General features: G+C 36.4%; 1 protein-coding gene across 1 annotated transcript in view; it reads right to left on the reverse strand.

The window, feature by feature from the left end:
• The window catches only part of PCGF5 (polycomb group ring finger 5), a 116,013-nt gene that overhangs the window by 12,322 nt on the left and 86,621 nt on the right, over positions 1-17,070 (reverse strand). The window contains 2 exon segments of the mRNA XM_036828244.1: positions 6,667-6,756; positions 9,414-9,512. Of these exon segments, the coding sequence (XP_036684139.1) occupies positions 6,667-6,756; positions 9,414-9,512 (189 nt within the window).

A 17,070-nucleotide genomic window follows, 5' to 3' on the forward strand; every position in this document is an offset into this window, starting at 1 on the left:
TCTCAATCCAGGAGGGGCGCCCTCTTTCTTCCAACTTTTCCTGTGAGTAATCTCTCCTAGATCTCCTCTTCAACCACCCTGAGAGGGAACACTGTTTGAGGATCTCAGAGCTCTGAGAGGGGCAGGGAACTTGCCTCAGCCTGTAAGCGATCCATGTTCTGTTTTAGATTAGGTTCTTTATATTCCTCCGATTAGACTCTTAGTCTCCATAACTATTTTAATAGCATTAGACTGTGAGCTCTTTGAGTCTGAATCTTATTCATGTTTGCAATCTTAAGAGCTAAGGCACAGAACTGGCACACAGCAGCCACTCAAATGTTTTATGAGTAAATCAATGAATGAACATATTTTTAAACTAGTGAGTAGATTCATTTCTAAATCTACCATCTTTTAACGGTTAACCATTCATATTAAAAAATCATTCCCAAATCTTGATTTTTCAATATTATCCTGAACCCTTATTAAGCATAAACATTTTAACTGTAATGGAATTATGAAACATAACACACTTTAAAATTATGCATATATGAATTCAACATCGTGTGCTTTTTCAAAACAGAAAAAAATAAAGATTAAAAATATGTGAGATACAAATTAACCAGGATAAATCTAACATCCCAGAGCAGGTTTTTAAAATATACTTTGGAAGAATATTTAAGTAAGCAATTATTAAAACAAATACACTGGTAGCTTTTAAAATAAAATTTTAGATATTTTCCATTTCCTGAAAGACTTTAGCAATTTTTTCCCTAGAAGCTAGTCCTTGAACTTCTGTACTGGGCTCATCAACATGCCGTAAGACACGCCCAGCACTGCTATCGCTGACAACCTTCCCCCTTCTCCCCGAAGACTCTCCACACTGGGGCCTGTCAGACTTCGCCTAACTATGCAAGTCCCAAATAGCATTTAACAAGTAAACAGAGTAGAAAGAGGCAAATTTCACTGTTTGTTTGTTTGGTTTTTTTTCCTATTAATCTCTTTGGTATCAGTCAAGGTAGATGTTTGTTTTTCCTAAAATTGCTTGGTAATGCAAAGAAAGCAAAGCAAGACAAACGTGATGCGGTAACTTTAGGTAGGGGCTGGCAGGGGTTGTTGGAAGAGAGAAAACCAACCAGGATTATCTGGGAAAAGGGGGAGTCCTGAGAGTAGGTACTCAACCTACCCAAGGAAAGGTAAGCAGGAAGAACATGAGTTCATGGTGAAAGCTGAGGCTGAAGAGACAGAGATATTAACAGTTAGCTTGCAGACATGAGACTAAGTGTAGGAGGAGAGAATTATATAATAATAATGAAAGCAAACATACATAAGCTATTAATAAAATAACATTTATTATGTCTGGCACTCTGCTAAGTACTTTATTATATAATATTTCATTAATTCTTACTAAAATTTTTCAAGATAGGTATTATTACCCCAATTTTAAGGACCAAAAAACTGAGGCAAAACTATGCAGCGGGATACAACTGGGAGGAAATAGCTGCAAAATACATAATAAAAGATGAATATCCAGAATACATAAAGAGCTCCTAGGAGTCAGTAAGAAAAAGATAAACTTCACAATGGAAAAAAGGGGCAATGGATATGGAAAGAAACTTCACACAAGAAATACAAAATTGAAAATATGAAGTGTTGGTGAGGGTATCAGAAAATGGGCACTCATACATTATTGGTATGACTATAAACTGCTAAAAACTTTTTAGAGGACAATTTATCAGTATCTATCAAAATTTTAAACATGCATACTCTGCTGTAAATCCACATCTGGAATTTAGCCAATAAACATGCTTCCACACGTGCAAAAAGATATATACACTGGAATACAGCATTGTTTGTAATGTCAAAGTATTTGAAAAAAATCTAAATGAGTCAAATCAAACGAGTATATTAATCAAATTATGCTACAGCCACACAAGTGGACTACTATCAACTTGTTACAAATAATTATTTTAAAATTTACTGATTCTCCACAAGACATATTAACAAATGAGAAAACGAAGCTGCAAAACAATACATACGAACCCATTTATGTTTCAAAAAATGTGATGAACACTGCATGGATATTATAAACAGAATCCATGTAATTAGATTGGTGATTAAGTCCCTTCTAAACTGAGGTCTAATTCTTCAATTCTACACCCTCAATTTATGGATGTGGAAACTACAGGGCAGGCCAGTGGTCATGGATCATGTCCCCTAAGATCATCTTACTCAAAGGGTGGCCCAAATATCAGGTGCACCGGCAACGCCTGAGAGCTTGTCAGAAATGCAGAATTTCTGTCCTCACCCCAGAACTACTAAATCAGAATCTGTATTTTACCAAGATTCCCCAGGTGTTTTGTGATTTGCATTAAAGTTTGAGAAGCAATGGTTTAAAAAAAGGTACATTTTCTCCCACTAATAATCAAAAGATGAACGCCAATCTTGAGGTGCAAATACTGTTATGAACAGAAAAATTTCTGGGACTTAGCTAAGTTTGACTGGATATTTGATTCCTAAAGATAAAAGTCTTTCAAAAGTGCATCACAATGAAGACAAGGATCCAGAAAGAGCACAGAGGACAGAAAGCAGGCTGAGCCTGAAGTGAAACCGTCCCAGGATAAAGAGGAGGAGTGGCCCAGATGCTGTGTGGCACAGGCAGAAATGTCCTGCTCCTGAGGAGTGGAGGCAAAACTGACTCCCCGAGGTTCCCCCTAGGACAAGGCCAAGAGGTGATGTGAATACGGGGGCTCCTGCCTGCGGCAAAAGACCCAGAAAGGCAGAGGTGGCATCCAACAGGAAGAGGAAGAAAACCACAGACTCTACTCAGAGACACACAGAAGAGTCCAGAACTTCAGAGGGCACCCCACAGCACCGAACAGAATAAAAGACTGCAAATGCCAGCCAAGTCAATCAAGAAATTTAATCCAATGCCAATCACAGTCCCATTCTCAAGCTCACCTAAACAATAAAGGGGGAAAACTAGCCAACACAATTTAAAAAATAATAATAATGAGCTTTTTCCTAACAGATGCTGATAGACATCATAAAGTAACCTAGAAGGCCCAACTATTTTCCTTATAAGTTAGTTTGGACTTTATTTAAATATATCCCAAAGAAAATGGACAATTGAGGAGTCTTTGATAGGGGTGTTATGTGATCAGATTTTTATAAAAGCTATGATGTGAAATGCTGGTGTAGGATAAGTCCTACTCGGAAGAACAAAACAATGTCCAGGAACATAGATATACACATCTGCATGTGTACACATATGTCTAGATACATATGCACAGATAATGGTGACATCTCAAAACAATGAGGCAAAGTATGACTTATGCAATAAACTATTTCTGGCAAAAAATTCTTAGAATAAGTTTTAGAGTCTTAGCCTTGTTGTAGGTGTGTGTGTGTAAATGAACAAATCCCAGGCAGATTAAAATGTTTAATATAAAAAAGTACCAGTAGTAAGTGAAAGAACCATAAGGCGGTCATTAGTTTAGGAAATATGCCGACCCCAGCCCAAGACAGAGCCAGTTAGCAATGCCAGTAGAGACAGTAACGAGAGCTTTTCAGACAATCTGGCATCTTGCTGGCAATGAAGGGTAGAGATGGGAAAGGATGTGACTGCAATAAATATGCTGGAAGGGGCTTAATCAAGAAAGAATTGTTTTATTGTTAGTTTGTCCATTCACTCCAACTGTCAGAATTCATCAATTATAATAACTCATAATTAACTGGAACATGAGCAAAAATTTAAAATTTGTTTAACAGAAAACAAATGGGAAACAGACTGAAATAAACAAAGTGACCTTTAGGCTATATTTTGCCTAACTACTACCTTATAAAAGACAAAACTTTCATTCAATTTACTCTTCGAACAAATACTTACTGAGTATCTGTACTAGGCACTGCTTTAGGTGCTGGAGACTGAGCAGTGAACAAATAATCATCCCTACCCTCAGGCTACATTTTAGTTGGGGACAAACAATAAACATACAGAAGAGGCATAGTGATGGTATGAAATACTGTGGAGGACGGCAAGGCATGACAAGGGGTTAAGAGTGCCAGATCAGGAGAGGGGTTGGACTATTAACGGAAGTCAGAGGCCTCACTGAGGAGGGGATATAGAAGCAAAATTCTCTGAGTGAAGGGGGTAAAGGGAACAAGTTAGGTGGATATTTGGGGAGGCAAGGGCAAGCCTGGCATGTTAGAGGAAACAAACACAGAGGCCAGTGAAGCGAGAGGAGGGAGCAAAGGGTAAGAGCAAAGATGTCTTTGGGGAAAACTGTGTGGGGTCCACCATCTATAGGTCCCTGGAAGGACTTTGGCTTTTATCTAAATGCCATTAGACGGTAAGGGAGAATTTAGAGCACAGAAGTGACATGTTCTAACTTGTGTTAAGAGGGTCACTCTGGCTGCTGTGTTGGGTGAAGATGGGAGAGGGCACAGGTGGCAGCAAGAGTAGAAGCATGGGATAGGGAGGGTGAGAGGGAGACGCAAGAGGGAGGAGATATGGGGATATATGTTTATGTATAGCTGATTCACTTTGTTATACAGCAGAAACTAACACACCACTGTAAAGCAATTATACTCCAATAAAGATGTAAAAAAAAAAAAAAAAAAAAACTAAAACACATAGCTGTGAGAAATTAAAGATGAAAAAAAAAAAAAAAGAGTAGAAGCATGGAGCCCAGTTAAGAGACTTTTATAGAAATTCTGGAGAAGAGTGCCAGTGGCTTGGACCAGAGTGACAGAACAGGAGGTGATAAGATGTAACTGGATTCTCATTATTGTATTTTGACGGTAGAGGTCAAAGAATTTGCTAAGGATGGATGAAACTCATCAGGACTGACTTTAGGGATTTGGGTCTGAGAAACTGGAAAAATGGAACTATTAATCTTGGAACTGCTGAGAATGTGAAGGCTGAGGGAGAAACAGGTTTAGAGGAGGAGAACAAACAAAAAACAGGGCTGTCAAGCCAAAAAAATGAAATGGGCTATTACTTTACTGTTGTACTAAGTATAAAATGTGGTATTTTTTTCTATTTATTGGTTGTTTTTACCTGAATAAAAATAAGGTACTAAACCATTTTTTTGAACCAATTTTTATTAAAATATGCCTTAACCAGGGAATTTAAACTATTCGGAAATGTGTAATCAGAAGCACAACTGTAGTAGACTGGTTTCTCTTTATTAATAACAATTTCTATGAATTAGCTCTTTCATGCTTTGACATTAAAATAACTGGCAGTGTGGGAGACCTTTGGGAAGGGATCTGGTGAAGGACAAGTGAGTATCAGTAGATGTCTTGCAGTGGATGACGAGTTACAGCTCTTCAACCTTAAGGCAAACCTATTCATAATGATGGTATCAGGCACTAACACATACTGAAGTGTCCAATGAACTATCAATGAAAGCTAAAATTATACCAATATTGTGGTATTACTGTTATGTGTAATACCACAATATTTAGGCCCCAGCAGGGCCAGGCAAGAGAACTGACTACATCTGTAATCTGCACTTGGTACCCGAAACATTCTGGTTAGATGGATTAAATGAGAGTGATGTATGTACAACCATTTAAAAATATATAAAATGTCATAGGCAAGTAGTAATCTACCAAATACAAAGACAATTAGAATAAAAAAAAAAAGGAGCCCTAGAGAGGTTTCATGAGTTCCTCAAGGCACACAACCAGTTGGTGGCTGGGACTAGAACATAACTTATTCCTCCTGGTCACGAGAACTCAGCCTCACAAGGAAGGCGTCATCCAAGTGGGATGTGAATAGAAAAAAATTCTGAATTAAGAAGTTACGTGCTTCATTTATTATTGTATCATACCAAGACAGTTCTTCTGAAAAAAAAAAAAAAAGTTCCATAGATGTTTACATTCAACATAAGTATGTTTTTGAGCCACTGTAATTGTGTGAGGCTGCATTTCTTAATTTTGTGTTTTTTTATAATTACTACTGTATTCCTTACTGCTACATATCAGCCTTATAATCCCTAGCCCCTCAAATTTCCCTAATATCAATGTTACATATAACTCAGATAAGATACACTTGAACCTTCTAATTAACCCTAATCAAAGATATAGTTCAAAATACAAACTCTTTTTGGGTTTTAAAAAAAATTTTCTTAGTTTCCTCCTTTTAATCATCTCTCCCATATTGCCTGGGGCCTAAGGCACAACAATCTAATTCTGGCATCAGAAACCACTGCAAACTCACTTACCCTTCGGTCTGATTTTATACTTTCAATGTAAAGGTGGTACCTGAAAAAAAGATGATCTAGATTCTACCCTATCTGTTTCCTCTACCACAAACAAAAAATATCTTAACCATTAAACATACTAGTCAGGGCAGAACTTAAAAGTTCCCATAATTTACTGGGGTTTAAAAAAATGTAAGTGCTATCTCCTCCGTCTCTAGGTTAGCTGAGTTCTGAACATATTCAAACTGATGTTTTAAACTTACCTTAAATATAACAAAACCACATCTAACACACATCTCGGCCTTGTACTTGGGACCAACTATCATGGAGTAGCTGAGAAACAATAAGAGGAACCAGTTTCTTCTCTCCCAAGCTAGTTTTTTTTTTTTTTTTTAAAGTGTCTAAGTAACTGCTAAATTTGAATAACATAATGATAAAGAACTAAATATACACGTAGGTAAATATAAAAGCAATTTACGTTTTCGCCTCTTAGTCGCCATCTTGTCATGTAGATGAACTCCATAGTATGATCCTTCCCCATAATTTCACCGTTGCACAGCACATCCAACTTTAAAAAGAACAGTTACAGATCCATTAACATAAATAATTCTCAATTCATAAGTGTTTTACACTTTTTTTTCCAAATTTCAAAAAAGATTCAAATACTTATATCAAAATAGAAGTAGTGTCCATTATTTGAAAAGAACACTGGATCCTTCTATTAAAAGCACTGCCTCATCTCATAGGTATTAACAATTCAGATATAATTAACATGAATCACTGTCTGTCTTGTCCCACATACCTCTATCTCAAGTTCATCACCTAATTTTGAAACGTAATGTGAACTTTCTTAGTCTATGTCTCTGTGCAGCCTTTGAGATTTAGACATATTTCTGTGATTTCTTACTGAATGAGAAGAAACTGTGGAAACCTTATAATTCCTCATGGCACATTTGGCTTATGAATTCATCTCTCATTTGAAGGAGCTGCTTTCCTCCTCTGCATTAGTTTATATTTGCAGCGGGTAAATGAATGGATATGGATACATGATTTCTGGGGTCTTCAATGCATTCAAGCTGACAGAACAATTAGGACCAGGCCACAGGCCTGCGTCTCCCAGGGCTCTCCACCTCTCTGCTCTGCTTAGCTGGTAACCTGCATAATATTTACCATGCCATCTTCCCACCTTGTATGGAACTTCAAAAAAGGGTCATACTTATCAATGCTCACTTTTGCTCTAGAGTTGCAGCAACCAAACAACCCCTGCTCCCCCAAGTCCTTAACAAGGCCACAGGAGCTGTGGCTATGATTTACGAATTCAACAAAGCATCATTAAACAAGCATTTATTATAGATCCCTATAAATAAAACATTTCGGTTCTCTAGAGATTAAAAGCAAACTGATAGGATTTAATTTAAAGTGTGGAAAGGAGGAAGAAGAATGGCTTTTAAATAATTCTTGTCTGGCTAGAGAGAGACTGGAGTTTTGAACTTAAGTCTAAAATGAGTATAGTTCCAATCGTACTAGATAAATTATTAGCTAAATTATATTGATTTTTGGATGATTTATGGTGACTTAAATGGACCTCAGAATGTTTTTCAGACACCATTTTATTTTTAAAAGAACAAAGTAGATAGTTTTATTTTCTTTATCTTGCCTGTAAAATAAATTCATAAGCAAAGAGGTAAAGGGACTGACTTAGGATGCAATTCCCAACTAGGTACGCAGCTTCTATTATTGTCATTTGAAAACCAAACCATCCTGCCCCAGTTACCAGTGCTGTTACAGACGCTTCAGCTGTTAGGTATTTCATTAAATCATCCCCTTACATGTGGGGCAGCAAAATAAGGGGGGAACAGTAAATATTACTAAAAATCATAGGGAAAGTTCTTTGCATTGGGATAGATAAGATGTCAGTGAATTCAGTTTCTCCCCCTTCCATCCTTTCTATAGAAAAGTCTACAGAGAAATGTATATAGTAAGTGCCAGCGGTAAGACTCTATGAGAGTAACAGTTCTCTCAGCTCTAACAACTTCCTGAAAACTAGAAAATAACTCAATGAGTCACACTTGAAAGTAAGGAAATAAAACTGCAGGTGGTATTTTGCAAGAAGAGAATAAAGAGCAAAACCAAATTATAAAAACAATTTCATTTTCTATTTCACTGTGTTTATATCTATAAATCTTTTTTTTTCTTTTACTTTTATCAAGTACATATGGCTTTAACATTCACAATTTTTTTCCTAATGTAAAAGTTACTATCTCTGGAAATTTTTTTATAGGACCAAACACATAAGAATTAATTCTTAATCCATAGATTAATTAGTCATCTGCAAGACATTTTAAAATAAGGTCAGGTTCAGAGGTTTCCTCAAAATACAGACTTAATACTTGTCAATGCCTATGTTCAAATCCTGTTTAATTTCTGCTGTGGCTGTTCATATGAATACTATTGTATATAAGCCTGAAAAACTATTTTTCCTTTGATGTCTCTGTTTATACAGGAAGCTAGCCTCGATCTTTAGTTGTTTTAGATGCGACTAGTGGAACTCAAAGGGGAGGAAGAGGAAATTCATACAAGTTGCAAGACTGCCGTTTGGGCAGGTGAGAAATGGTAGCCGCATCTCCTTGTAAGGGATAGCCAGCGCTATAGGGTCATAAACATTCTCTAACACTGCACACATTACAAGCTGTACTGTGATCAACATCAGGGCAACTGACTTCTCCTGTAAGAAACTCGTAGACTACATGTATGCAGATGCAGTATGTTGGTTTTACTTAGGTCTAAGCAAATATCATTTTTGCATGTTATAGAACTAAATGAACGTTACAAAATCCCTTTGATAAAAAGACAATGTTTTACATTCTGAAAAAGAAGTCTATAAAGAATTCATTAAAATGAATTGAAAGGTCTCAGATTGAAAAAAAAGACATACCATAAAGCATGCTGGCATTAAAAAAAAAAAAAGTATCCATTTAGCTGGGATATTTATTTCAAGAATACTTAATGTTATTTAAATATCTCCTCTAATTATAAAACGTTAAGTTTATTAGTATCATGTTTTAGTCAGGACGTTAAATTCAAAAACACAGATTAAACAAATAGAATATTACATTCCAAAAATTTTTAACATGAAAGTAACCAAAGTTTCCACAAAATTAATTTGTTAGAATTTTACTTCAGATTAGAATTATCAAAATGATCAAGATTAGATTATTAACTTACCTCATAAGAACTTGGAAGTTTTAGTTTTAAACTTAGAAATTTTTTAATAGTTCCCACAGTTACACGTGTAGAACACCGAATGAATTTCTTCATTAAACCCTAAAGGAAATAAAGATTACTAATGAAAATATTTTACCTCGCTTTTAATAACACTACAGGTGTCATTTCCACCATCATTTTGAGTATTTTCAAGATGTATTCGGAAAATGTTTCAATTTACAGCTCTTTAGTACTTGTGAGTAAAAATGTTCCTAATTCTTGGGTACTTAGATGATATTCTTCAAGAATATCATGTACCATCATGTGTACTAGGAAAATCCTTGCAAACATGCAATCTGCATTCCTCTAAACCTTTTGGTAAAGAATACATCATGAGTTTAATTGAAAATAAAGTCACAAAAAGCATATAAAATATTTTGTCACTTTTGAAAGAATTAGGCACATTAAAAAAAACTGTCAAACATAAAAATTTTTTTTTTTAAAAGCAGTGATTTCAAATGGGGCTCTGAGGAGACTTTGGATTCAACAGAGAGAAGCCAGTTAGGCCACAAGATCCCCACCAACTAGAAGTCGTGTAGTATGAACTCCTGGTTGGGGAGAAATATGCCCGGTCAGTGTCTGATGGGCTGTGGCAGTACTTTACTGGAAAAACAATGTTGTATATGCCTTGATTTTTCGCATTTCGTTAGCAGTACTAATTCATTCATTAAGCCTGAACATCACTAAAATATAAGAACCAATCTAGAATGGACACCCAAAATGAGTCAAAATGAGGTTGTAGACATGATAAACATGAACCAATTTGTGAAACAAAACTATATTCCCAAACCTTAAAAGTTATCAATACTAAAAACAAAAACAAAACCCAGCAATTGAATTTTTTAAAGGTATAAAGTGTTACTTCTACTTATGTTTAGGAAATTAGGTCAGCAATTTGGAGATGTTCTTTAATTCACTAAGTCAAAAAGTAGAACTATCCAGTCAAAATATATTCCTAGCAAAATATATTTCCCAGCCAAGACCAAAAGAAACTAACCTACAAATGACACCTGATCACAATTCACATGGTAAAGTACCCATTAAAAGAAAACAGAGGTTAAAAGTCACATCTAAAGCAAGACGTGTATTCTACCCATTTCAAATGGGAAGACTGACATTCTAGTCAGCATGAAAACAAAGTGATAGATACACACATAGACGTTCTCTCTGTTATCTGCTCACATCATCTCAACCTCATCAAGGTTTCCTATCGTTTTCTTGCTCTAAACAGCTAATAAATAATTGTTAGCATGTTTCATAGGTCCCAGTTAAGTCAGAGAATAATGTGAGGGTACTGGAAGACCCTTTAAGTGTATTCTTATCCGCGAGGAATTCTAATGTTGAAAGAACCTGCAGAAATGACCTGGCGTCATTACTTACAACCTTCTTAAAATTATTAGTAAGTATAGAGATGTCAGAAGAGCAAAGATTTTAAAAAGTAGGCAAAAGCTTATTTCTGGAATTCATAATCCAATAAAAGGTTTGACATCGATCGCTAACAAAATTCCATCTTGGATTATTTAATATTTGATTTTAAGTACTTTGGAAATATATGTATTCTCTCTATAAAAACGTAACTACACCAAATTAACCTTGTTGTTTCCTAGCTAGGTGCACTTGGGAACTGTTGTATAGCTCTCTGAAAAGTAGCTGACATATTTTAAGAGGAGTAATGACAATTAAGGGCGATCAGTAGATGATGATAAGGCAGGTGGGGAGAACCTTAAAGAGATGACCCTAAGAGCAGTGCTTCTTCCCTAACCATTTCATTTCATGACACACATAGGAAATGGAAACATTCGTACTACACGCAGAGGGGTTAATAAGGGAGACCCCTGGGGCAGTGGATGTGTAGCCCAGACCCTGCTCTGCTGCCCTGAGGGGATCAACATTTCAGCACACCTGTACATTTGAAGAAGTAATACATGGAAAAGGTTTGGTTTGTGTTTCAAGAATGTTAACTTCCCCTTTCATGGAACAATCCCCTTGCCTTTTAACCTCTCCCTTCTAACTCAGGCCAGAAGAGGAACAGTTCCAAAAAGGCTCCTTTCTGCTTCTAAGGTGGTTACCCTAGAGGCTTTTTTTTTTTTAAAGAGCTCCTGACTTTATTTATTTATTTATTTATTTGGCTGTTTTGGGTCTTTGTTTCTATGCGAGGGCTTTCTCTAGTTGCAGCAAGCGGGGGCCACTCTTCATCGCGGTGCGCGGGCCTCTCAGTATCGCGGCTTCTCTTGTTGCGGAGCACAGGCTCCAGACGCGCAGGCTCAGTAATCGTGGCTCACGGGCCTAGTTGCTCCGCGGCATGTGGGATCTTCCCAGACCAGGGCTCGAACCCGTGTCACCTGCATTGGCAGGCAGATTCTCAACCACTGCGCCACCAGGGAAGCCCCCCTAGAGGCTTTTTTTTTACTCTTTATCCCTTTGTTTTTAGAAGAGTTATAAAGACTAGATCTGAAGTCAGATAGTGGTCCATGTCACAAGTTAGACGGGCTTCCAGTTCTAGGATACACTTCAACAAATTCTAGTTCTTGTGATAATGATTATTGAATTTTTTGTTTTTGTTTTTTTTTTTTTTTTTTTTTTTTAAATTTTTTTTTTTATAGCTACTTTTATTTTTATTTATTTATTTATTTTTGGCTATGCTGGGTCTTCGGTTCGTGCGAGGGCTTTCCCTAGTTGCGGCAAGCGGGGGCCACTCTTCATCGCGGTGCGGGGACCGCTCTTCATCGCGGTGCGCGGGCCTTTCACTATCGCGGCCCCTCCCGTTGCGGGGCACAGGCTCCAGACGCGCAGGCTCAGTAGCTGTGGCTCACGGGCCCAGCTGCTCCGCGGCATGTGGGATCTTCCCAGACCAGGGCTCGAACCCGTGTCCCCTGCATTAGCAGGCAGATTCTCAACCACTGCGCCAGCAGGGAAGCCCTGTTTTTGTTTTTAAGCCCAAACACCTTACAATGTTTTTTCTCTCGTCTTCAGAATGGTATGGTTAGTATCTCCACCAGCTAACACAATTGTCCAGCTTGACTTTTTTTGACTTCTAAAAAAATTGAAATATCATTCAAACACTACAGAAGTCACCATTTAAAGCACACAATTCAGCAGTTTTTAGTATATTCGTGAGGCTGTGCAACCATTACCACTATTTGGTTCCGGGTCATTTTCATCACCCCCAAAGAAACTCCATACCCACTAGGTGTCACTACTCATCCTTCCCTGTCCCCAGACCCTGACAACTGCTAATCTAACCTTCTCTGTGTATGGAACTGCCTATTCTGGACATCTCATATAAATGGAATCATACAATATGTGTTTGGCTTCTTTCACTTAGCATAATGTTTTCAAGGTTCATTCATGTTGTACATGTTGTAGCATGTATCAGTATTTAATTCAGTTTATAGCTGACTAATATTCCAATGGGTAGATTTATCACATTTTATCCATTCATAAGTTGATGGACATCTGGGCTGTTTTCACTGTTTGGCTATTACGAATAATGTTGTTATGAACATTCATGTACAAGATTTTGTGTGAACATATGTTTTCAATTCTCTTGAGCATGTATTCAGGAGTGGAAATGTTGGGTCATATGGTAACTCTGTTAAACTTTTTGAGGAACTGCCAAACTGTTTTTCACAGCAGCTGCAGCACTTCACCTTCCCATCAGTAATGTATAAGGGTTCCAATTTCTCCACATTCTACCCAACATTTATTATTTTCCTTTTTTAAAAATTATAGCCATCCTAGTGGATGTGAAGTGGTACCTCATGGTGATTTTTATTTGCATAGCTCTAATGACTAATGATGTGCTTATTGGCTATCAGACATTTCTCCAAGGAAAATATACAATTCAAATCCCTTGCCCACTTAAAAAAAAAAAAAAAGATTATCTTTTTGTTGTTGACTTGTAAAAGCAGTTTATACATTCTGGATACAAAGGCTTATCATACATGTGATTTGCAAATACTTTCTCCCATTGTGCAGGTTGTCTTTTCACTTTCTTGATAGTGTTCTTTGATGTACAAAAGTTTTTAATTTTGATACTCTAATTTAACTTTCTTTTGATGCTTGTCCTGATGGTGTCACTTCTAAGAATCCACTGCAAAATCCAAGGTCATGAAAACTTATCCGTGTTTTCTTCTAAGAGTTTTATAGTTTCAGCTGTTACATTTAGGTATTTGATCCATTCCGAATTAATTTTTGTACATAGCATGAGGTAGGGATCCGAGTTCATTTTTTACATGTGGATATTCAGTTCTTCTAGCATCATTGGTTGAAAGATTATTCTTTCTCCTTGAATTAACTTGGCCCCGTGTCAAAAATAAACTCATCATAGATATATGGATTTATTTCTGACTCTCAGTTCTGTTTCACTCATTTATATGTCTACGCTTATGCCAGTATCACACCGTCTTGATTACTAGAGCTTTGAAGCAGGTTTTGAAATTGTCCTTCAATGTTTTTGTTCTTTAGAGTGTTTTGACTATTCCAGGTCCCATAAAAGGCAGTTAGAATTGTGGTTAGAATTTTCATTGAATATGAAGAGCAATTTGGGTAGGACTGCCACCTTAGCAATATTAATAAGTAAGTCTTCTAATTCAGAAACATGGGATGCCCTCCCATTTATTGAGGCCTTCTTAAATTCTTTTGCTGTACTGTAATTTTCAGTACACAAATCTTACACCTTTTTTGGTTAAACATATTCCTCCTAAGTATTTTATTCCTTCTGATGCTACTGTAAAATGAAATCACTTTTTTAACTTTCATTTTTGGATTGTACATTTCCCATTTATTCCTAGTTCTTGTATCCTGTAACCTTGCTAAGCTTGTTTTCTAGCTAACATACTTTTTCTGTGGACTCCTAAGGATTTTCTATATACAAGACCATACCATGTGCAAACAGAAATAGTTTTACTTCTTTTCTAGTCTGGATGATTTTAGTTTCTTTTTCTTGTCTTATTACTCTAGCTAGAAACTCTAGCACACAATATTGAATAGAATTGGTGAAAGCAGACATCCTTGTCTTATTCCTGATCGAAGGGGAAAAGCTTTCAACATTAACTATGATGATAGCTGTGGGATTTTTGTAGATACCTTTTTCAGGTTGAGGCAGTTCCCTTCTAGTCATAATCTGTTGAGTGTTTTTACCAAGAAAGAGTACTGGATTTTGTCAAATGCTTTCTCTTCATCTACTGAGATGATTATGTAGTTTTCACACCTTTATTCTAGTAACATGGTATATCACCATTGAACCAACCTTGGTTGGTCATGATGTACAATCCTTTTCATATGTTGCTGGATTCAGTTGGCTAGTATTTTGTTGATTTTTGCATCTGTATTCATGAAGAAAACTGGTCATAATTTTCCTTTCTTCTAAAGTTTTTTTTGCAATTTTAATTGTGGTAAGAAACACAGAACACAAAACTTACCGTCTTAACTGTTTTTAAGTGTATACTTGAGCAGTGTTGTGTATACTGACACTGTTGTGAAACAGATCTTTAGAATTTTTCACTGGGACAAACTGAACACCTTACACTAACAACTCCTTTTTCCCCCTCCTCCCAGCCCCAGTAAAAAGCATAATACTGTCTGTTTTTATGTATTTGAGTAGATACCTCAAGTGGAATCACATAGTATCTGTCTTTTTGTGATTGGCTTATTTCACTTAGCGTAATGTCCTCAAGTTCATCCATGTTGTAGGACATGACAGGATTTCCTCCTTTTAAAGGCTGAATAATTAAAGGCTGTATCCACTATATACACCACATTTTGTTATCTGTTGATGGATATGTGGAACGCTTCCACCTCCTTGGCTATTGTGAATACTGCATCTATGAACATGGGTGTCCAGACTCTGCTTTAAATTCTTTTGCATATATACCCAGAAATGAGATTGTTGGATCATAAGGTAATTCTGTTTAATTTTTGAAGGAATCGCCACATTGTTTTCCATAGGGGTTGCACAATTTACAATTTCACCAGTAGTGCACAAAGGTTCCCATGTCTCTATGTCCTTACTGACCCTTGCTATTTTCTGTTTTGTTTTTGATAGTAGCCATCCTAAAGGGTGATATATTATTGTGGTTTTGGTTTTCATTTCTCTGATAATCAGTGATGTTGATTGAGCATCTTTTCATATGCCTGTTGGCCATTTGTATATCACCTTTGGAGAAATGTCTATTTAACCCCTTTGCCCAATTCTTAATTGGATTATTTATTTTTGTTGTTGCGTTTCAGAGTTCTTTATATATTCTGGATATTAACCCCTAAAGTTATGCAAATGCTGGAGAGGGTGTGGAGAAAAGGGAACCCTCTTGCACTGTTGGGGGGAATGTAAATTGATACAGCCACTATGGAGAACAGTATGGAGGTTCCTTAAAAAACGAAAAATAGAATTACCATATGACCCAGCAATACCACTATTGGGCATACACCCAGAGAAAACCATAATTCAAAAAGACACATGCACCCCAATGTTCACTGCAGCACTATTTACAATAGCCAGGTCATGGAAGCAACCTAAATGCCCATTGACAGACTAATGGATAAAGAAGATGTGGTACATACACACAATGGAATATTACTCAGCCATAAAAAGGAATGAAATTGGGTCATTTGTAGAGACGTGGAGGGACCTAGAGACTGTCATACAGAGTGAAGTAACTCAGAAAGAGAAAAACAAATACCGTATATTAACACATATATGTGGAGTCTAGAAAAATGGTACAGATGAACCGGTTTGCAAGGCAGAAATAGAGACACAGATGTAGAGAATAAACATATGGACACCAAGGTGGGGGAAGTGGCGGGGGGGTTGTTGTTGGTGGTGGGATGAATTGGGAGACTGGGATTGACATGTATACACTAACATGTATAAACTAGATAACTAATAAGAACCTGCTGTATAAAAAAAATAAAATTAAAAAAAAAGGAAGTCTAAAGAAAACAAAACAAAAAAACCCCTAAAGTTATGATTTGCAAATATTTTCTCCCATTTTGTAGGTTGTCTTTTCACTCTCTTGATTGTGTCTTTTGATGCACAGAAGTTGTGATGTCTTTGGTTTTGGTATCAGGGTAATAATTGGCCTATAGAATGAGTTGGGAAGTATTCCTCTTGTATCTTTTGGAAGAGTTTATGAAAGACTGGTGTTAATTCTTAAACATTTGGGATTTGCTTTGTGGGAACATTTTTCTTTTTAAATTACTAATTTCATCTCTTTGCTTGTTATAGGTCTTCAGATTTTAATATTTCTTCCTGAGTCAGTTTTGGTAGTTTGTGTTTTTCTAGGAATTTTCCATTTCATCTAGGTTATCTAATTTGTTGGCATACTATTTTTCATAGCATTCCCTTATAATCCTTTCTATTTCTGTAAGGTTGCTAGTGATATCCCTTCTTTCATTCCTCATTTTAGTAAGTTGAGTCCTCTTTCTTTCTTTGTCTAGTAAAAGATTTGCCAATTTTCATCTTCTCAAAGAACAAATATTTGGTTTCATTAACTTTCTTTGCTGCTTTTCTATTCTCTTTCATTTTTCCCCAATCAAATCTTTTAATTAATTGCTTTCTTCTGCTTCCTTTTAGTTTTTCCTTTTTCTAGTTTAAGATAGAAGACTAGGTTATTAATCT

The sequence above is a fragment of the Balaenoptera musculus genome, chromosome 16, assembly GCF_009873245.2.
Source record: "Balaenoptera musculus isolate JJ_BM4_2016_0621 chromosome 16, mBalMus1.pri.v3, whole genome shotgun sequence".
Classification (NCBI taxonomy): Eukaryota; Metazoa; Chordata; class Mammalia; order Artiodactyla; family Balaenopteridae; genus Balaenoptera; species Balaenoptera musculus.